This window comes from Eschscholzia californica, unplaced genomic scaffold (assembly GCF_041429995.1).
Source record: "Eschscholzia californica isolate CP2 unplaced genomic scaffold, dmEscCali1.0.p SCAF_3, whole genome shotgun sequence".
Lineage (NCBI taxonomy): Eukaryota > Viridiplantae > Streptophyta > Magnoliopsida > Ranunculales > Papaveraceae > Eschscholzia > Eschscholzia californica.
In genome coordinates, this window is record NW_028238420.1 from 10,107,934 (window position 1) to 10,131,975 (window position 24,042).

The following is a 24,042-nucleotide window of genomic DNA, read 5'->3' on the forward strand; positions in this document are numbered from 1 at the left end:
CAACCAAATCTCTTTCTCTCTAAAGTTATGTTTCTCTCTCTAAGGATCCACCTGTAACTAAAAGGGAGATGAAGGCATGGTTTTACCTTAAAGAGAAGAAGAAAGGAGTGTGACTCTAACCACTTTGTCCAACTGTTAAAGTTTTTAAGTTAATTTAGTACCCACCACCACTTTTCTCCTCTAATTTCTCTTCCCTATTTGTAGTTAGTAATCTCTCTCTAGATTATTCACTCTCTCTCTCTCTAGATTATTCACTCTCTCTAAATTTCAACCTCTAATTGTGATTTTAAACTACTACTAATAACTTCAGGTTGGAAATGCAAGAAGAAGTTTTGCTGACAAATTAATGTCGTTTCTTGTTTCTCAACCATCAACTTTGACTTACTGTTTCACAAACTCAAGAGGAAGATAAATAGCTATAAACCATGACTAAAAATCGACCCAAACTGATTCTTATGGCAAAACTAATGTAAAATATTTCATACCAGCTAGTATGATAACTTATATCATTACATTGGCAATGAAGTCTTAACCTTTAATGATACTTCTCTCTCTAATAGTCTTCTCCCTCCTTTGAAAGATATCCATACTTTTCTCCTACAGAGAGAGAAGAAGAATCAATCATACTCCATGCCTTCATTGATGTTCTTGTTCTTCTCACAATAGTTGATGTTTTCCTCTCTAACTAAAACTTTTTTGAAGCTCTTTCATAAGCTTTTGATGCTGTTTTTGCAGTTTGAAAAGTACCAGATCAAACCCTTAACACCATAAATTAATTTCTTTTCTTTTTAATCATTTCTTCATGTTCAGAAGATGAATCGGTTGTTTGAGCCGCTGCAGATAATTTTGGATTGTTTCCCTTGTCATACCAAACAGTGGAAAATATGAAAAAAATTTGCGGAGGAAATTATTCTCGGAGAAAAATTTACTCCGAGTAAAATTTACTCTATTTTTTTTCTTTTCCACGAAATGCTATCAAACACAACCTAAGATAAATAATAATGGTAAGGGTTAGTGGAGGAGAAGTCTTATGGTTTCGAATCCATCATAATCATACATAAACATCGACTTAAATCTCATGTCTTTTATGACTCAATATGATCAACTCTTAATGACTCTAACTATTACCTATCAACTACCAAGTATCCATCATTAAAGAACCTAACCTAAACATGATGGATCAAGATTTATGAAGTATAAGTAATGAAAGATTAGACAAATTTCATCATTCGACTATTTTCTAAGAAGTATTGGTCATTAAAGATGCTACTCTAAATATGACAAATCAACTCGGACTTATAATTGACAGAAATTACGAATATTTATCGAAAATCAATGCATATGATTTGCTTATCAAACTATTGAGATAATAAGTTAACATTCATGCGAAATCATAATTTCATCAAAACCATAGACTAAAAGAACTTAGCTACTCATTCTTAGCATGCATATTCATTATGATCATAGGAAACATTCTCATCATAAAATCAAGACTAAGAGAAAAGAAATCACCAAATACTTTCTTCTTCTTTATTTCACCTCCTCTTCAACTAATCAATTAATACTCAAGAATGAAGAATCACAAGTAAAAATAGCTCTCTGTTTTCTCTGAATTTCTCTTTCTCTCTCTCAATCTCTTACAAAACAGCAAAGTAGATTGGAAAATATCCAAAGTGCGACTCAGTTATCCCTCTCTGACTCTCTCTTTCTCTATTTACAAATACCCTCTTCTCTCTCTTACAAAGATAAAAAGATAAATGAAGAACAAGTTGAAGAATGATGATGACTCTGTTTTGTTCTCATGCTCTGTTTTTCTCTACCCTCTCTCTAAAATACTCTTTGAAGCTCTTGAGGAGTAGAAGAAGAACAAACTTGAATTTCACTTCCCACTGAACTCCCCAAAGAGAAGATGATTCTGGATCTGTTTCTTCTCTCTTTTATAGCCCAATGATAATATCTATGTCTCTGTTATTTCCTTCTTCTTCCAGCCGAATAAAATCAAATCCCTCCTATCTGTAATATAAGTATTTGTTATCTTCTCCAATTCAAAAGAATAATTTCCATCTTCACTTTCTCTGAAAATCTGGATCAAAACCATCTTGCTGTTCATTCCTAAATCAACCAAGATCTATCTTTGTTATAGAAACAGAGATAAGAAAGAGATAAATTTAGAATTTTCTCTCTCTTTAGAATATCTCCAATAGTGATTTACTTCTGCCCTTCAAGTATTGTGAGATAAAATCGAATCCATCTTGGTTGTTCTTCCCAAATAAACTCATATTTTAAAGATAGAGTTGCCACCAATTCTCTCTAAGAATATCATTTCTATTTCAGTTCCAAGAGAAGATCATCTCAGCTATATAATCTTTCATAAAATCTTCTTTCTGAAATCTCCTATAACCAGCAATGAATCGAATCCCAGCTCTACCTCTCAAAAAGTGTCACAAAATCATCTCTTCAATCTCTCCATGATACAGCCGAACAACTCATCTCTTTCTATTTCCAATATTTATTTCCATCATCCTTCATCTTTTTAAATCTTCCTTTGATCTCTTCAAACCCCACTTTCCATCTTTCTGTTTCTACCCAATTTGTCTCTAGTAGATTTATCTCTTTTTAAAACAATAAAGGGAAAGAGAGAAACCGAGATGGAAAGGGATATAGGAATTCTCATAAATTTGGGAATCACGTGGGTAGTTTGCTGGATTTAATAACAAATAATTTGGTACTTCGCGGGAAAGGTTAATAAGTTGTGTCGCGTGTCCCGAATGAAGCCTCGTGCGCAAAGGTATTCGATGCCGTTAGATCAAGTACTACGTGTACCGGGAGTGTTGTAGTATCTTGCGCTGCATTACATGGAATTTCCGCCAGAAATAAATGCCAAAGATTACCCGCATGCTACCACCAGTATACCGAAAACGTATCCCTCGCCGTCTGGTTGGTCGCCACGTGTCAACTAGCTGACTTGGTCAAATGATTTTGACTCCAACTTTGACTTAGACTATCTCCCTGATCCGGACTCCGATTCCACTTCCGCTTTCGCCGATAGATTCATGCTGGACTTTACTTTCACACGAACAGTAATATTGACCAGAATACCCTTGTCATTAAAATGACCAAAATGCCCCTCAAGTATGTCTTTATCACGATGTTTTCGCGTCGAACTCCGTAAATGAGACCTGAGAAAGAAAATCAAACAAATCATCAGAGTAACCGCTCGAACTGGACTTACTAACCCGAGTTAAGAGATTCAAATGATACATTTTCATGTCTTGATAACCAAAGGAACAACATGCTGAAACTGAGTCATCTTCCATTAGTTTGACGATGTAAGCAAGAAAGTGCGACTCTATGAATTAGATCGTACAAATTGGGACTCGGTTTGCATTTTTTCTTTTGATTTTTCGACCATTTCTGTTGATTTTCTTGGTGTCATGATCAACAATGTCTTCAAAGTTTATCCATATAAATTTTATTGGCGATGGAGAAGAAGGTTAGGGTTTATGGAAGAAAATAAGGAGGACTTCAAACAAAAGTTTTAATTTTTAAAGGACATGAGTGAAAAACAATAGAGTGATGTCCCCTTAAAAACTATTGTCCACATAAAATTTCTAATTATTTAGTTGTCCATATAACATAGTTGTCCACGTACGATAATATTTGTCCATGTATTGGCCACCTTGTTTATATAAGATTTGAGGAGACACATTCATTTGGGACACATCCTCTGGTTTTTGGGGCATATCCCTTAGTTTTTGGGACACAACTCTTTCAGAAGAGTTGGTTACATAGCTGGTATTGTCGATTGCAGTCTGGATCGTCTGATTTGGCTAAAAACTCGGGTAGAAATGCTTGTCTTTAGATGGAAACCGTACAGTGCCCAACAGATCATAAACTAGTCGTTAGATGACAACTTAGGCGTAGCCCACCTGCTGCCAGACGCGGGGATGACTCAACCCTTGGATTTTTCTAATCCAATGCTTTAGACTTCATCCCGAAGATATCTGGTAGCGCGTGCTCGAAGAAATCTAGAAGCACTTCACGCGCTATCGTCAGATCATCTTGGATCCCGCGGAGTGAACGCGGGCCGTCCAGATCTGGACGTGCTCGCTTCGTGCAAATGGTCCTCATATAGATTTGTCCCATTTTCCGTTTAGCCCCTAGATTAACCGAACTCCGTGCAAACTTCAAACTTTTTTTTCATTCATCCGGAATCGGATTCTAGTGATTCTTGACTCTAAATTTAAGAGATCGACGAAACGAACGCAATGATGCACCGTTTCTGACTTTGACGAGTCGGTTCGCGCCAAAATCGGCTCCGTCCAACAATCCCCCACGTGAATGAAAATTCGAGGTTTACTATGATATACACAAACATACTATATTGACATACTGACACTGGCAGAGCTCATATGCGGAACTTCGTTGCATCGAAAGAAGGTAGTCTTTCGACTTTAAACCTTTCCTAGTGAGTAACTACAAGGTCTACTAGGACGGCGGTGAACTTGTCGTCTTAAATTGAGTCCTGGGAATTGTAAACCAAAATAGCTATCACACAGCTAATCCCTCACTTACTTAGGTTCTCGGTTATGTTCATTTCGACCCTAAACAATCCCTATTTCGTGTGTGCTTTAGAGAAGTCGACCCAAACGACCTTCCCATAGATTTGACACCAATTCACACACATATAGGTTACGCGTAATAACGTATCCTGTTATACCTCACGTTAGAATCAAGTTTCTAAGTTTTCGGATTCATTAATAGCTTAATGCTTAGCCTTTCACTGCAGGCAACATTATTTTCATCCAAAGAATGGGTAGGAGATACAAATCTCTTACAGTGTTACTGTCGAGTCAGAATATGGCTTCAGTTTCCCTTTGAACCTAGATCGTGGGATCTCCAGTCATCTGGGTAAGGTTTCACAATGCCTTTACTCATTTACTTTAGGCATTTTTTGCCCCATTCCCCTTGAGAAATTGCTTTACGGTGCTAGTCTATTAATTATGTTTAATTCTCTAAACTCACCGTATTAGTGTATGCGCAACAACTGCTTAGGTTTATTGCGTGCACTGGCTTCAATCACAAACAAATATCCTCCAGGAAGTTCACCTACTTCCTTTACTTTCTTAAGAGCAATGAATCCCTCAAGGCCTTTAGGATTACATTGTCAATCCAGCTATGCCCGTCTGCATTTTGAGGAATTTTGTGATATCGTAGCCCTTAGGGATTTTCAAATCCTGTTAGACTTTGTATCTAAGATTCAAGTGTTGTCAACATATCTTGATTTTTCTTCGTTTATAAAATGTACAACCAAATTGTACGAGTCTGCTCAGATACCTAAGAACTATTTGCTACTCATATAATTCTTTCTTGAATTTGTTTAAATTGAAGTATTTACGCTTATCGTGTTCTGTGAGTGGTTATTCTACCTTCCTCAGTCCGTACATGTACTTTAAATTATCAATCATGAGTAACGATTCAATCCGGAAGAATATTGGTATCATATTCTCTCAAACTCTTCTTTATTCTTGACTGATAACATTTGTTATCTTGAACAAATGATTCACTGTTGAATCTCGTTTCTTAGTATAGGGTTAGAAAGAGAAGTTATTTTCGTTTGTGTTTTTCCAGATTTGTTGAGTGTATTCTTACTTAGAAGTTCACTTCATCACTTATATTCACATACTTGATTTCTTAATTTTGTCACAGCTGAATGAATATAATTATAGTTCTTAGATCAATGAAACCATATCGACCAAACTTTAGTTTTGGCTAAACTGGTTTTTGAGGTACTCCATAATTTCCCTCTTCCCACGTCTTTATGACGTTATATCTTTAAGAAAATTTGGAGACCTTTATGCCATTTATTTCTTTATAATTGGCTTCTCGGTTCCTTCTTGGTTCCCTTGAACTTCTCTTGTTTTTTCATATATGTTGTGTTAGGCGGAAGAACCCGTAGAGTTGTTCTTGTTCTTGCCATTTTACTAAAACACACAGATAACCAAATCAAAAATATATTCCAGACACACCAAAATCTTGCATTCGGGAGAGAAGAGAAGAAGAGAATAGACGGAATTCACTCAGAGACTTCTTTCTTCAGAATTCTAGATATACTAGAATATTTCTAAAATCATAATTATTTCTATACACACCAGAATACTGATTTTAGAAGAGAAGAGAAGAAGAAAATGAATTGGATGATGAAAAGAATGATTTTGCTTTGTTTATAAAGGATTTGAGGAGACACATTCATTTGGGACACATCCTCTGGTTTTTGGGGCATATCCCTTACTTTTTGGGACACAAATCTTTGAGAAGAGTTGGTAACATAACTGGTATTGTCGGCTACAATCTGGATCGTCTGATTTGGCTAAAAAACTCCGGTAGAACGCCTGCTGTTAGATGGAAACCGAACAGTGCCCAACAGATCATAAGATGACCGTTAGATGACAACTTAGGCGTAGCCCATCTACTGCCCGACGTGGGGATGACTCAGTCCGTTGGATTTTTCGGATCTAATGCTTTAAACGTTAGGGTTTAGGGTTTAGAGTCGTCCCAAAGAAATCCTGAAGCACTTCACGCGCTACCATCAGATCCTCTTGGATCCCGCGGAGTGAATGCGAGCCGTCCAGATTTGGACGTGCTCGCTTCGCGCAAATGGTCCTCATATCTATTTGCCCTTTATCCCCTAGATTAACCGAACTCCGTGCAAACTTCAAACTTGAATTTCTTATTCATCCTGAATCGGATTCGAGTGATTCTTGGCTCTAAATTTAAGAAATAGATGAGACCAGGGGCGGAACTATGTGGAGACCAGGCTGGGTAGCTGCCCGGCCTGGTCTCCACATATTTGAGTCAAGCTAACAATGTTACCATAACTTACTTCAGCTCTAGTGGTGAGTCAGGATGTGCTCCAAGTGTTAGACAGGGGTTCAAACCCAATTGCCATTACTATTATTGTCTCTTTTAATTTTCATTTTGGTTTGAAGTCATTTTACTAGAGACCAATTGCTACACAAGATCATGTATTCACTTGGCTTGCCCTCTCTAGTATGGAATCCTGGTTCCGCCCCTGGACGAGACGAAAGTAATGACGCATTCCGTTTCTAAGAGGGTGTTTGATTTTTTAGCACTTACAAGTGATATCACTCACTTAGTAAGTGATATCACTTGTAAGTGCTACGACGTTTGTTTTCCATCACTTTTAAGTGCTTGATTTTTATTTTTATATTAATTCTAAATGTCATAAACATGACAAATTGTCTATTTTGACCTTAAAGTATTTACATATTAGAATTTCATACTAATTCATTATGCTCGCGAGTTTGGATACAAGAGAATTACGATTTATGAATGCTATGTTGAAAATATTAACCTCAAGTAATTACAAATTATGAAGGAGAAAGAACTTACGTTGCATCATGGAGTTTGGGTGGTTCCGTGATTAATGAAGGAAGAGATGTGAAATTTTTTTAAGAGAAAAGCTTAGGTGAAGGATGAGTGAAGAAGGAAAAGGGTCATTGATAAAGTCATAAAAAGATTTTTTTACTTATCAATTGTTTAAGATTTTATTTTTAGTTATAATCACATTGGTAATTATTATATTCGGTAGGGATAGAAATGTCTTTTTTAGCACTTAGAAAGTAAGTGCAAAAAAATAAGCTCCAAGTTGAGTTTGACGAGTCGGGTCGAGCCAAAATCGGCTCCGGTTCCAACACTAACTACAAAGAAGAAATCAAGATATGGGTATTCTTCCAATCTCTTACCCTTCTCTCTCTAAAAAAAACTCGGCTTTCTCGAATGAAAGAGCAACGGAAGAGTGAGGTGCAATTGGCAAGTGGCGCACCACAACTGCCAAGTGATGTGTCAGAATTATTTCCAAGTGGTGCAACACATTGGCAATCTGCCTAGCGTCTGCCCACTTATTCTGTTGCTCTTTCTCTCGTAACAAAATTCTGCATATAACTTAATCCAGCTTTATAAAAGAAAAAGACTGTAAATAAAAAAAGAAACCTTCCTGCTAATTTTGTAACTACTATAATCAAAATATTGAGAAATAGCGATGTAGAGAGTTGGCGTAATAGAACAATCTAGGCCATTTAAACAAACAAAGTTAATCTAGATTGATTTCCTTCTTTGTTTTGTTTCCCATATCACTCTTTATAAATGTTTTTATCACTAATTGAGAAAATAATATCCCAAACTAATTTTTATTGCCAACAAGTAACAAATATTTCATACTATAATAAAATTGATACATATCAATGAAGCAATATTCTCAATCTCAATCGTCTTGACCCCAAGCATACTTCAGGATATATTTTTTTTCCAGAATATCATAATAATAAGCACCATCTTCACGTATAGACCATTGACAATCCTTACCACAGCGATGAGGACCTTCCTCTTCATCAGCATTGAATACCTCAAAGCTACCTCCTACAAACTTAACATTTGGTGTTTTCTGCCACTCCATATAACACCAGAAGAGTGTTGACTGAAGAGAGTTTACTCTAAACTTAAATTGGTATTCGTTACCGGGATAAACTATTTTGTTGCCTAGATCATCGTCGGCCGACTTGCAATGAGTGAGTAGTCTCCAATTCTTATCTGTTGGTATGTCATTCTTTATGTGGACATAAATGCGCTCAAACAGAGCCGATGAACAACAAAATAACAGAGCAAATACCATCAAAGTTGCATAGACTGTTACACAATTTTTACCACCCATTTTACTTGTTAATCTGTATACTGATCAAGTGCAAATTCTACCTTGTTCTTTGTATGGTCCCTCTTAAATAGACATTGCCTCTGTCTATCTCTCTAGATCTCCTCTCACTTTCACCATAAAGTAAGGATATTAATTTCCTCATATTACATGTAAAAGATCTTTCAATATCTTATGAGTGAGTACATACATGCTTCTCTTTTTGTGAAATAAAAGTGTATCTTTGAGTTAGGCAATAAGTTTCTCAAAGATTTCACTTAAAAGTAAATAAGATATTTTCTTTTGATGTGATAGATTTGCAATTTTTTTTTTTGTTGAAGATGATAGATTTGCAATTAGAGACTTTTATCTCTGACCCTAAAAACTATTGGTCTTAGAAAAACGTACTCCGTATTATTCTTACAACAATCATGAGTGAGTAAAATCACAAGCCCCAAATTCTCATTGGTGGAGTGCCAGTCTCCTAAACTGGAGGTCTGTAGTTCCATACTGCATATGGGCATCTTTTTTCTAAAAGAAAAATTCACTAGCAACAAATACATAGTTTACAGTGACGATGCTAAAGTTTTCATTAGGGATTTGACTTTCTTTTAGGTTGTGTTTGATATTACCCATTCACATGGAAATAAAAAGGTTACGGACCAAACAGGTATTGCTGACACAAAATTTCCGTAAATTTAATTTTCTACCCAATCTATTTCCATTCAATGCTTTTTTAAGGTCGCGGCTTTGGGGAATAAAGAAAATTCGCGGGGGAATAAAGAAAATTCGCGGGGGAATAAAGAAAATTCTTGGGGGAATAAAGACATTCATTTTCAGTCTAAAAAAGAGTTCTTTTGATTTCTGCCCCTAAATCTTCATCTCCTTCTCTCATCCTCTCTCTCTAGCCCGTCCTCTCTATCTCTCTCATTTTAAACCCCTTAACATAATCGACCATTGGGTTACACATATATTTTGTAATTCTCGTATTAACTCCTTTGCTCGGTCCTCCACAGATCCAAGAACCAAATTCATATCATTGAAAGTAACTTTCATTAGTTTAAGTGTTGTAACTATGGTGGTTTCGATCAAATCTTAACTCCTATAGTCTTGTTTGATTTTGAGTGTGGTGATTCTGTTGTTATAGTTTATGGATCCGACTAAATTTTATCATTAACAATTCGAAGATTTAGGTTATTGGTTCGAAAGGAAGATTCAATTGAATAAAATTAGGGTTTCTGGGAGATCTAGGTTTTACTTACCAGATCCAGTTCTTTTTTGTCTATGTATGTATATATTAACTACTTCTAAATTCTAGTTGAGATTTGTTAAGAAATTCTTCTAGATTTTTTGCTTCTTTTTGTTTAGGTTTTGCAAAATTTCACCTTTTCTTTCCTAATTTCTAGTAGTTCATGTTTAGATAGCATGATCTAATATATGTATTTTGCTTTTATCTTATGAATTGCAGTAGAGGGTTGTTTGAGCTTCTTGAGTTTGGGGTTATTTTGGCTTCTTCAATTACAACTAGTTCTAGATCTTTTATTTGGTTCCGCCGTTATTTTTAACTAGGGTTTATAAGTTGAAGGAGAGGACGAGCAAGAGAGAGAGGATGAGAGAAGGAGATGAAGATTTAGGGACATAAATCAAAAGAATTCTTTTTTGGACTGAAAATGACACATGTCTTTATTCCCCGGAGAGTTTTCTTTATTCCCCAAAGCCGCGGTGTTTTTTAATTCTTTGTTCTCTTAGGAATTAGCGTATGTGGAAACCATAGAAATAGTATTTGGACACCTACTGAAACAGGTATTTTTTTCATCCAAATCGTACTATCAAGAGATTAGGGTTCGACCTATTTTAAACCAAAATGTACAAGATTCCCTATGGAAAAAGTTGTGGAAGCATCAATCGATTAACCCTAAGGTCCAACTATTTATATGGAAACTTCTTCATGATGGACTAGCAACTTTTGGAAATTTAGCTAAATTCATTTCTACAACCCAACCTTACTGTAAGTTATGTAATGCGGGTGAAATCGAAACTATCACTCACCTATTTGGGTCTTGCCCTAAGTTTAGAGAACTAATCCATACCACTAACAGTATTAGCATCATAAACTTAAGTGTGGATCCCATTCAGAATATGCGAGAAATATTAAGGAGAGGCAAGAATGGAGAATCAGATTGGAGAATCTATACTTATCCTTTATGGAGTTGGTGGAAGGAAAGAAATGCATGGATATTTAGTTCCACCAAACCAGATCCGATTCGTTGCTGGTGGTTGGCCAAGAAAGAGGTACAAATACTTACTCCTTTGACTAATTACTCGTCTGATCTGGTTGATGAACAGGAATCACAATGGTTGCCTCCTCCTTCTTCCAAAATCAAAATAAATGTTGATGGTGCTTTCAATCCACCACATGCGGCTGCAGGAGTGATTGCTCGAAATCATTTGGGTGAGGTTTTAAGGACGAATAAGATAATGTTTCCATCGGTTTCGCCTCTTCATAGCGAAATGAAGGCTTTCGAGCTAGGGTTTTGGTTAGGACAAGAGCTGGGGTTACATACTTATATATTAGAAGGGGATTGCAAGTCTATGGTGGAGATGTTATCAGATCCAACTTGCCAGCCTCCGTGGCGAATATCCAGAGATATAGAGAGGATTCGTGGACAAATATCAACCGTGGATATCGAATTACAATTTTGTCCCCGTATCTCTAATATGGAGGCTCATAATTTGGCGAAATCGCTCATTACTCCCTGACTAGAGCTTATTTAGTTTTCTAGTCCTTTCAGTTCACTTAGTCATCCTTGTATCAGTTATCTTATTCTTGTTCTCTCGAATTTGTAACTTACATTGGATGTTATATCTATTTGAAAGCTTTATTCAAAAAAAAAAAAAAAAAGAAATAGTATTTTAGTGTAGCTTAATTCTGTTTTGACCCTAAGTTCCGTCTAACAATTCGTTTTATCCTCCAAATTATGTTTACTTTCCAAATTTACCCTTCTTGTGGTTCCATGTTTCTATTGCTTCTTTTCTTCCATCGGCAACTTTTCTCTCTTCTTTTAAATTTCATTTTCAATCTCTTCTCAAATTGAAATAATTATTTGACGATCCAAAAATTAGTCATTAGTTGACTACGGTCAAGAAGTCAAGAAAAGACAAAAATCTAAGGAGTCAACCCGTCTTAAGTTACCAGAGAGATAGATCTGAAGGAGCTCTCCCACTCAAGTCAATATTGGGGGTCAGTACGAGTGTCCTAAGCGCCTAAGCCTCGTCCTGAATCTAAAGATAATCAGGTTTGCGTTGGATTACGGAGAAGTGAACGGAGGTCGGCGAAAGTAGGATCGATACCTTAATCCAGATTGGGGGGGGGGGGGGGGGGGGGGTAGAAGCAAACATTACCGATACCTATTTCTCCAGATCATGATTTCTGTATGGAAATCTTAAAGTTTCATCTGAGATGTTCAATTCTGGAATTCTATTCTATTTCAACGCTAGAATTCGATCCCCATCTCATTTTTTTTACCCTTTTATCGAACTAAACAATTCCTCTCATCTCTTTAATTAGGGTTCCACCACAACTTCATGTAATTTTTCTTTCTCTCCCACATATTTGTTGAAATTGCTATTCCACAAACAATGTGATTTAACCCTGTTTTATCTGGAATTTTCTTAATTGAAGTTACATTATTACCATTAATAGAGGTGGGTAAGGAAGAAACATGAATGGATGGATTTATAATGTTAACCATCATTTGATCCCAAATCAATTTCTTCCATGAATCTTTTGTAACCCTTTCATCTTCTTTTGTTCCTTAGGGTTAAGAGTAACGGAAATGCTAAGTTCACAATGATGTGAAAAGTCTCTTTTGAAAGTTTGACTGAATCCTGACTGTTAAAACATGAACGACTCATAAAGAGAAAGGTCAGATTCAGTCAAATTTTGATAAGAATCTTGCCAAGTCATTTCGGTAAAAAATGTGTCAAATTTTTTTTTGTGAACCTAGCATCTCCCCTAGAGTAAAACTTTGATTTATAAATAGCTGATTGACTAACTAACAGTTGAAACTGATCAAAGAAATTATTTTATTCCTTGATGGATTACAAAAGAAATATAAGACTCTATTTATAGAGTTACAATACTACTAGTTTCTAATTTTACTAGTTTCTAATATTTTAATAGTTTCTTAATAGTTTATACTAATATATTTACTAGTTCCTAATATCTTACTAGTTTCTAATATTTGATATTTCCTAATATCTATTATATGAGATATCTTAACTTATAGAAAGATATTTCAACACTCCCCCTCAAGTTGGTGCATAGATATCGCACATGCCCAACTTGTCTACAATTTTCGAAAATATTCGACTTGAAACTACTTTGGTAAGAACATCAGCCAATTGATCTTCAGATCGGACCTTTGGTAACTCTACAATGTTGTCTTCCAACTTTTCTTTAATAAAACATCGATCCACCTCAACATGCTTTGTGCGGTCGTGCTGGACTGGATTGTGAGCAATATCACATGCTGCTTTATTGTCACAAAATAATTGAATTGGTCTTTCAGAAGGATACCCTAAATCATCCAACAAGAGTCTTAACCATAACGCTTCACATATGCCATCAGTCATTCCTCTAAATTCAGACTCTGCACTTGATCGCCTACCATTTACTTTCCCGGCCCAATCTGAATCAGTGTATACATCAATAGTTCGACAACTCGAATTTTTGGTAAACAAAATACCTTTTCCAAGAGCCGCCTTCAAATATCTCAAAATGCGTAAAACAGCATTCATGTGTTTTTCACCGGGATTGTGCATAAATTGACTAACAATACTTAACGCATATGTAAGATCTGACCTCGTGTGCGCCAAGTACATCAACCTTCCAACCAGTCGTTGATATCTTTCTTTATCAACCGGTATCTGATTAGGCTCCACTGACAACTTTAATCCTTCTTCAACTGGTGTATCAATCGGCTCACACGCTGACATACCCACCTCATGTAACAAATCTAAAGTATACTTTCTTTGGGATAGAAAAATTCCATTACTAGATCGAGAGACTTCAATTCCAAGAAAGTATTTCAACGGACCAAGGTCTTTCATCTCAAACTCTTTAGATAAGTAATTCTGTAAAGCCTTTCGTTCTTCAAGATCATCCCCAGTAACCACCATGTCATCAACATATACAATAAGTGCTGTGAGTTTTCCTTTCTGCCTTTTTATAAATAAGGCATGGTTAGAATTGCTTTGGCGATAACTGAATTCCTTCATAGCGTTTGTAAACCTTCCAAACCACGCTCTTGGTGATTGTTTTAATCATATAATGACTTTTTCAATCTACATACCTTCTGGTTATGTATTTCTGGTATCTTGCATGCCGGTGGAAGGTCCTTATAGACTTCTTCTAATAGTTCCCCATGCAAAAAAGCATTCTTTACATCAAATTGTTGCAGTGACCAATCTAAATTTGCTGCTAACGATAACAAGATGCGAACAGTGTTGGTTTTTGCAACTGGAGCAAATGTCTCTGTGTAATCGACTCCATAAGTTTGAGTGTAGCCTTTTACCACTAATCTCGCTTTGTAACGTTCAATTGTACCATCTGCTTTATACTTCACTGAATAAATCCACCGACATCTCACTAGATTTTTATCTTCTGGACGATCAACTAGCTCCCAAGTGTCATTCTTTTGTAAGGATTTCATCTCCTCATTCATAGCTGCTTTCCATTTTGAATCAGATAAGGCTTCCTGCACATTGTCAGGAATATATACAGTAGATAATTGATTTACAAATGACTTATTTGATTCTGACAACCGATGATCTAACACATATTGACTCATAGGATATCTGACTCAACTAGACAGCTCAGGTTCATATGTCGGTTTAGGAATACCTCTGGTTTGACGCGACGGTAATATTTTCCTAGGTGGTTCCGAAGGTGCTTCAGAAACATCCTCGACAACTGATTGGTTTGGTGTATTACTAACCCTTGGTTCAACGACTTCAATTGGAGGTGAATCCACAATTTGTTCAACAATTTCATTAACACTTTCTTCCATTACCGATTCAGGTGTTTGTAACTCTGGAATTTCAATTTCAGCTCTAATTATTTCTTCAGGAATCAAATTTACTTCAATTAGATCCAATTTTGTTCTCTTCTACATGATTATCCGTTTCTTCATAATCAAGAGTCAGAACTTCCTGCTTAGTTTTCTCCCCCTGAAGTTCAGACTCGGGTGAAAAATACTTAGAATCTTCATGAAAGATAACATCCCATGTAACAAACATTCGTTTAGTTAGAGGATGATAACATCTGTACCCTTTCTGATTTGCACCGTACCCTACAAATAGACATTTTAATGCCCTTCGAGTTAATTTTTTACGTTGGTGCTCATGAAGATGAACACTACACACCCAAAAACACGGGGAGGTAAATTTGTAACTGTCGAAGAAGATGTAACATCCGATAGAGCTTGAAAAGGAGTCTTAAACTCAATAGTACTAGATGGTACTCTATTAATTAAATAGGTTGCAGCAAGAAGTGCTTCTCCCCAATAAGATAATGGCTTATGTGCTTCGATCAACATAGCCCTGATAACTTCTAACAAGTGACTATTCTTTCTTTCAGCGACCCCATTTTGTTGAGGGGTATTTGGACAAGTAGTTTGATGAACAATACCATGAGAAACCAAATAAATTTGAAGTTCATGATCCATATACTCTCCTCCATTGTCACTACGAAGTATCTGGACATTTGCGTCGTACTGAGTACTAAACAGTTTATGAACCTTCGGAAACAATAACTTTACCTCACTTTTAGATTTCATCAAACACACCTAAGTCATCCTAGTACAATCATCAATAAAGGTAACAAACCACCGTGCCCCACCCAAAGTAGGAACCTTAGATGGACCCCAGACATCGGAATGTAAGACCATAAAAGGAATTGGACTTTTATTTAAATTTAACGGAAACGATGCACGATGACTTTTTGCAAGTGCAGAAACATCACATTGAAAACTTGAAACATCGCATTTAATAAATAGTGATGGAAATAATTTCTTAAGGTAACCGAAGGAGGCATGCCCCAGATGGCGATGCCATAACCATATTTCATCTTTATTTTTTATTTCAGAATTGTTCACTACTAATGCCTGACGCAATTTATTAGAGCTTTAAGATACTAAATCCAAGTAATACAACTTTCCTCGCCTAACACCATAACCAATTGTTTGCCCTATCCGGATGTCCTTAAATACACAAAATTCAGGCCAAAAGATGACAACACAAAATAGAGTGGTGGTTATTTGAGACACTGATAACAAATTATGATCTAAAGATGGGACAACCAAAACAGAGTCCAAGTTCAATGTGTTCGTTAGAGTTATAGGTCCTTCCCCTACAACAGAGGCTGAGGTGTCATTGGCAGTAGAGACATATTTATGTGAAGATTGGTTAATAGTTGAGACCTGTTTAGAATCAAAAGTGATATGATATGTAGCACCAGAATCAATTATCCAAGTACTATTCGAAACATGTGTAGACATATTTAAAGTCTTGCCTACATTACTTGTAGTGGCTACCGTCGATGAAGCTTGTTTAACAGTTGGATCTATTCTTTCGATTATGATCCCACCATTCTGGATAACCTAATAGTTCATAACAATGACTTTTGGTGTGACCAATTTTGTTGCAGTGAGTACACTTATAAGTAATTTTGTCAGATTGACCAACAACTTTAGCAAATTTTGAATTTGCCTTATTGCGAGTCATTATTGCGGAAGCATCAGTTGCCTTTCACTTTAGCTAAACCGGAAAAACAAGATGAAGATGAAGATGAAAGCTCTTTATCTTTCAATCAATATAAATTCCCAAACACAAATTTAAGACTGTTGGTTCTGGTACCAAGTTGAAATTGATCAAAGAAATTATTTTATTCCTTGATGGATTACAAAAGAAATATAAGACTCTATTTATAGAGTTACAATACTACTAATTTCTAATTTTACTAGTTTCTAATATTTTAATAGTTTCTTAATAGTTTATACTAATATATTTAGTAGTTCCTAATTTCTTAGGAGTTTTAATATTTGATATTTCCTAATATCTATTATATGGGATATCTTAACATATAGAAAGATATTTCAACACTAACTACCGAGAAGAAGGGTATTCTTTCAATCTCTTACCGTTTTCTCTAAATAAAACTCTGCTTTCTTGGGAAAAGAAAGAGCAACACAAGAAGTGAGGCACAATTGCCACACTGGCGTGCCACAACTCCAAGTGAAGTGCCACAATTTCCAAGTGGCGCGTCGCTAGCAATCTGCCTAGCATCTGCCCCATCTTCGGTTGCTCTATTATTTCTTTCGTAACGAAATTCTGTGTATAATTTAATCCAGTTACATAAGAGAAAAGAATGAAAAAGTAAACAAAAACTACTATACTCAAAATCGAGAAATAACGATGTAGAAAGCTGGAAGTCTGGCACAACAGATCAATCAAGGCCATTTAGACAAACAACTTTAACCTAGATTTATTTTTATCTTCTTTGTTTTGTTTTCTATATCACTATTTATAAATGTTTTCATCTTTGAGTTAGGATATAAATTTCGTCCTATTACATGTAAAATGTCTTTCAATATCTTACTCACATGTTTCTTTTTTGTGAAATAAAATTGTATCTTTGAGTTAGGCAATAAGTTAGTGAAAGAATTCACTAATTGAGAAAATAGAATTCCGAAAAACTAATTTGTATTGCCAACAACTAATGAATATCCCATACTATAATAAGATCGATACATATCAATGAAACAATAATATTCTCAATCATCTTGGCCCCAAGCATATTTCAGGATATATTTATTTTCCTGAATATCATATCGATAAGCACCATCTTCACGTATAGACCAATGACAGTCCTTACCACAGTAACTAAGACCTTCATCTTCTTCAGCATTGAATACCTCAAAGCTACCTCCTACAAACTTAACATTTGGTGTTTTTTGCCACTCCATATAACACCAGAAAAGTGTTGACTGAGCAGAGTTTACTCTGAACCTAAATTTGTACTCGTTACCGGGATAAACTATTTGGTTGCCTAGATCGTCGTCGGCCGACTTGCAATGAACGAGTAGTCTCCACTTCTTATCTGTTGGTATGTCATTCTTTACGTAGACATAAACGCGCTCGAACAGAGCCGATGAACAACAAAATAACATAGCAAATACCATCAAAGTTGCATAGACTGTCACACATTTTTTACCATCCATTTTGCTTATTCTTTGTATGGTCTCCATGTCTAGAGAGGCCTCTTAAATAGACATTGCCTCTGTCTATCTCTCTAGATCTCCTCTCACATTCACCATAAATTAAGGATATTAATTTCCTCATATTACATGTAAAAGATCTTTCAATATCTTATGAGTACATGTTTTTTTTCTGTGAAATAAAATTGTATCTTTGAGTTAGGCAATAAGTTCTTGAAAGATTTCACTTAGTCATAAATAAGATTTTGGAAGATCTCACTTAAAAGTAAATAAGATATTTCCTTTTGATGTTATAGATTTGTAATTAGAGACATTTATCTCTGACCCTTAAAACCGGTGGTATTGGATAAATTAAGACATCATGAGAGGGTAAAATCAAAAGCCCCTATAGCTCAGTGGTAGAGCGCCAGTCTTGTAAACTGGAGGTCTGTAGTTCGATCCTGCATGGGGGCACTTTTTTGTACAGAAATTATTCTGTAGCAACAAATACATAGTTTTCAATGATGATGCTAAAGTTTTCATAAGTGTTTTAAATTTCTTTTAGGTTCTGTACACACTCTCCTCCGAAAAACCATGGAGAAAGGCCGAATATCGATTTGATTTTTCGACAAACCATTAGATATTGGTATAGAAAGAACAGTCCTAATGGTTGCAGCTTTGACAACTAGACTGAAAGTCTCCAAGTAGTCCAATCCATCCATTTGGTGAAAGCCCTTTGCGACGAAATGACCTTTATACCTCTTAATGGTAGAATCTGACCTATACTTTACTTTGAATACCCATTTACATCCTATGACATTCATGGAAGATATAAGGAACAATCTCTCAAGTTTTGTTCCATTGTAGAGTAGAAAATTCTTCATTCATTGCATAGATCCATTTCAGATTAGAAGCTGCCTGCTTATATGTTGTAGGCTCCTGAGGGTGATCAAGTAAAGCAAGATGAGTAGAAGATATATGGTTAGAAGTTGTAAAGTGTGAGACATGATCGGGTGTGTACTTTGGTTTTTGTATATCATTTCTCAATCTTGTAATCATAAGGCGAACCGTAGATGGAGGAGCTATCTAAGAAGAGACGGATACTGAAGAAGAATGACATGGATGTTTAATAGGTAACTGAAGTCTAACACCTTTTGGTGGGATATGAGTGGAAGTGACCCAAATTGGAATGGCAACAAAATCTGGGAAAAAAAATGGAGTTCTTTAGAAATGAGTTCCAAAAAAGGTCTTTTTCGAGGAGAACCAAACAGGAACTCAGTTTCCATTCCCCCAAACAGTTAAAAAACACAAATGCTCTTTTTTTTCTCTTTCTTTGTTTCATTGGATCTCTAAGGTGGGATTGTAACTTAGAACTATGCAAGGTTTCAAACAAAAAGGAAAAAGTAATTTTATCTGAATATCGCCTGTTAACCAATTTTTTGGAAATTCTGTTTCGGATAATTGATCACCATTATAGGTACATTTAACATGCATTTCTCTAGGCTTCTCAGTTGAAGTAACATGTAAATAGGAAAAAGGAAAGTATTCTTCATTAAAAACTACCTTTCTTGAGATATTGACTTTATCATCAAATTCATCTAGACACTTATGTCCTCTGTGAATCAAGTTGTAGCTAAGAAAAATACATCTCTTGGATTTGGTAAGGAGGTTATCGCATCTAGTAGCACTTAGGAAAGAACTGTTATGCCAATCGGGGTTAATGTGATCAATACGAGTAATCCAAGACAAGCAATAGGAATGGTAAAGAACAATCAAGAACAAAACACAGAGATTTACGTGGTTCGGTTGGTGAGACCTACTCCACGGCGATAACGGCACGATGATTTCCACTATGATAAGCAAACAAGTTTACACAAGAGATTCGTGAGATTGTGCTAGTGATATCTCCTTAGGGTTTGTTTATATAGCCACTAAACTCTAATCCCACCGCCTCACCGAATCTCTACAACCGACTTTCTCTACAACCGACATTATACACGGATAACACTAATCACCGACATAAGCCTAGCTTCCGCATTCCAGCTCTGTCTCAGAGTCTAGCTCTGCCTCACAGCCTTGCTTCGCATACCAGCCTTGCCTCACAACCTTGCTTCACATAACCCGTTTACATTGCCTTGTAAACGGGTTGGCGGGTCGTAAACCAGGTTCGATAACAATCCATATTCGAGTCACTTCTAACAAGAACGCACAACCAAATACTTCCCGATCAGAATATATATGTTACTTATGGAATAAGACTTCCTAAGGAGATTTACTGTCTAATAGTTTTGTTGGAAGTCTAGTGACTATGTAGATTCTTATAGAGAAAGCTACAAACCGGAATTTTTTTAGTTTTTAAGCTTGAAGCATGAGTATATTACTACCTTAGTGATGTGCCTATTTTCCTCTCAGCCCTTCCATATTATTATGGTGTATAGGGACAGTGATGTAGATTTTGGTGGAAGCGTAAAACTAATAGAATTCATCGATAAAACTAAGAAGAAACAATAATAAACGAAGATAAACTGTAATAATCAAAGGAAGAAGATGCAATCAAGGAGGTTTTTGTATTTGATCATTCAATTCATGCTTAACAAGACAAACGAAAACTCTTAAATATGGAAACTACTAAGGATACTTTCCTTGCTTCTTAGGACTCTTAAATATGGAAACTCTAAATACTAAAACTGGAAACTACGCTAATGTAGAAACCTGGCTGTCAGGCCCATTAATACTATGGCCGAGAGGCCCAAGAGGGAGATGGTCGCCATCATACTTGCCCGCTGAGGAAAAACTTGCTCCTGAGTTGGTGTCGTCATAGAGCGGTTCATTCGGACAATACAGGTAGATATCGGCGACGTTGAAGGTGTTTGAAAGATTGAATTCTGGTGAGAGATCGATAACAAAATCATGGTCGTTGATTTTCGTGAGGATCTTGAAAGGACCGAATTTCTTTTGACCTAGCTTCTTATAAGTGCCTACTGGAGCTTGTTGTTTAGAAATATAAACCATAACTGAATCGCTGACCTCGAAATTTCTATGAAGTCGATGGCGATCTGCCGAAACTTTGTAAGCCGAATTGGCTACCGAAATATTATGTCGAACTTTAACGTGTAGACGTAGGATATGGGATGCCAACATGTTTGCGGTTGAGTCGAATTTCGGAATGGACGGTAGTGGAACGAGGTCCATCACATGCTTTGGTGGTGACTTGTATACGACGTCGAATGGAGCTTTCTTCGTAGTTCTATTGATAAAACTATTATACACAAACTCCGCGTGTGGAAGGGTCGTTTCCCAATTAATACCCTTGTCCCTAGTAATACAACAAAGTAAATTGCTGAACGGTTGACTACCTCAGTTTGCCAATCTGTTTGTGGGTGACAAGTACTACTGAAGTTCAGTTTAGTGTTAAGTCGCTTCCACAAGAAGCGCCAAAAGTGACTTCTGAACTTCACGTCCCGATCGGAAACAATACTCTTTGGTAACCCATGTAGACGAACAATCTCCCAAAAAAATAAATTCGCGATATTGGATGCATTGTCCGACTTTCTACATGCAATGAAGTGAGCTATCTTGCTGAAACAATCAACTACAACCAGTATCGAATCTCGCCCCTTTTGTGACCGAAGAAGTCCAAGTACAAAGTCCATTGACAGATCTTCCCAAATAGTAACCGAAGTCGGTAGAGGAGTATAAATACCCGTATTCTGTGTTTTGCCTTTACTTGTTTGGTAAGTATAACACCTCTCTACAAGACGAGAGACGTCTCGCCTTAGCTTCGACCAGTAGAAGCGCTCAGATACTAAAGTGAACGTTTTGTCTCGTCCGACATGTCCCTCATTATGTAGTTCACGTATAATATGTTCGCGAAGGGAGGAATTGGGGATGCACAACTGCTGCCCGCGGAATAATAACCTGAAGAAATAAAGAAATCAGCTGACGAACGGTTATTGGTTCAGTCGTCCCAAACCGAGCTGAAATCGGGACCATCTTTGTAGTGTTTGGTGATGACTTCGAAGCCCGGGATGTGGACGATCATCGTCGTGAGGAGGCTCGCCCGTCGGCTTAGTGCGTCGACCACCGTATTGGACGTTCCCGACTTGTGTTTAATCACAAAAATGAAACGTTGGATGTACGAAATCCATCTGATATGCATTGGGTTTGCCGTCCGTTGATCGTTGAGTGTTTGTAACGCTTGTGGTCCGTAAATAGGACAAATTCAACCCCGATAAGAAAGTGATGCCAATGGCGAATAGCACGATACAACGCATAAAATTCGGACTCATATAAAGTCCACTTACGTCTTGCTTCTCGTAATTTTTCGCTCATGAATTCGATTGGTCTTTTATGTTGGGAGAGCACCGCCCCAATACTGAGTCCGGAGGCGTCACACTCGACCTCAAAAAAATTGGAAAAATCTGGGAAAGCCAAAGCTGGTGCTGAACAAAGTCGTTGTTTAATCATAATAAAACTCTCTTCCTGTGGTTCTCCGCATAAAAATTTACCTTTTTTCAAGCAATCCGTTAGTGGAGCCATGATAGTACTGAAATCCCATATAAATCGTCTTTAGAAAGAGGCTAACCCATTGAAACTGTGAACCTCATACGGGGAGGAAGGAATTGGCCACTCCGGAATAGCTCGAACTTTAGCATGATCGACCTTCATGCCATCTTTGCCGATAGTAAATCCTAAAAAATAAACCTCATATAGGAAGAAGTGACTCTTCGGAACATTCATTATAAAGAATTATGACGCACTGCCTCGAAAACTGCCTGAATGTGTTGGAGGTGTTCGTTTTTGGACTTACTAAAGATAAAGATGTCGTCGAAATATACTACCACGAATTTTTCAAGAATGGTTTGAGGACCTGATTCATGAAATGCATAAACGCGTTAAGTGCATCAAAAAGACCGAAGGGCATGACTAGCCACTCATAAAGACCTTCTTTTGTCTTGAAAGTTGTTCCATTCGTCTCCTTCTGGAATCCGAATTTGATGATAACCTTCTTTCAGATCGATTTTAGAAAATACAGTAGCCCCTGTAAGGTGATCGAGCATATCCTCTAGCCGAGGAATTGGAAAAGCATATTTTATGGTGATCTTGTTGATAGCTCTACTATCAACACACATTCGTCAGGTTCCGTCTTTTTTTGGAACTAATAGTGTTGGAACCGCACATGGAATAAGACTTTCGCGAATAAACCCTTTATCTATCAATTCCTCAACCTGTTCTTGGAGTAACTTGTGTTCATGTGGACTCATCTTGTGATGGGGTAGTTTGGTAGGTTCTCTCCTGGAATAAGAATAAGGTCGATTTGGTGTTGAATATATCGTAATAATGGCAAGGATGGTGGAGAGAGGGACGGGACCAGGTCCTTATACTCGTCGAGTAAGGTTTGCACCGCGGGATTCGGTGTACTGTTGGTGGGGGAGACGTCCTTCGTTGCGAGGAGGAAGCCTCTCTGCGGTAGCGTATTGGGTTGTGAAGGGGACGACTTTCACTTCAAATGTTGTATCGGTTCGTCCGGTAGTGGTAGGAGTGTAATTTTTTTTCCGGGACCAAGCGAATTCGAAGGTGTTATCACGACAATGGTGAGTAGCATCGACGTCGAAGATCCATGGTCTACCAAAGATAATGTGACAATTATCCATGTCTACTATATACGTCACAAAGTTTGGAGTCATGATAATGCGAACCGATGGAGAAAGAGAACGAACATTGTTGTTGTACGAACAACTCTTTTTGAATAGAGATCCAACCGATTTTGTATGGAACCGGGTGGTCAGTTGTTGGAAGGTTTAGTACCTCGACTAAACGACGAGGAACCATATTTTCCTCACTACCATTATCAATGATGAAAAGACTTTGTTGTGAATTTTTAATCGTGATTTAAAGACCTTAATTATTTCCGGATGGATTGTTGGTGGAAAAAAATTTGTCTCGTTTTGCTCAGGATTTTGAAAGCTCGTGATACCAGCTGATGTAGATTTTGGCGGAAGCGTAAAACTAATAGAATTCATCGATAAAACTAAGAACAAACAATAATAAATGAAGATAAACTGTAATAACTGTAAT

General features: G+C 36.8%; 2 protein-coding genes and 1 non-coding gene across 3 annotated transcripts; 1 reads left to right on the top strand and 2 right to left on the bottom strand.

The window, feature by feature from the left end:
• Positions 1–8,284: 8,284 nt before the first annotated feature.
• On the bottom strand, positions 8,285–8,731 carry LOC147548288 (S-protein homolog 6-like). Its single transcript, XM_086668024.1, has one exon. It carries the CDS (start codon positions 8,729–8,731, stop codon positions 8,285–8,287), a length of 447 nt encoding a protein of 148 aa, XP_086524150.1.
• An 8,810-nt stretch (positions 8,732–17,541) lies between these two features.
• Positions 17,542–17,988, bottom strand: LOC147548289 (S-protein homolog 5-like). Its single transcript, XM_086668025.1, has one exon. The coding sequence runs from the start codon at positions 17,986–17,988 to the stop codon at positions 17,542–17,544; it is 447 nt and encodes a 148-aa protein (XP_086524151.1).
• Positions 17,989–18,366: 378 nt separating this feature from the next.
• TRNAT-UGU (transfer RNA threonine (anticodon UGU)) lies at positions 18,367–18,438 on the top strand. The gene has a single exon. It is a non-coding gene; the product is annotated as a tRNA-Thr (tRNA).
• Positions 18,439–24,042: the final 5,604 nt, after the last annotated feature.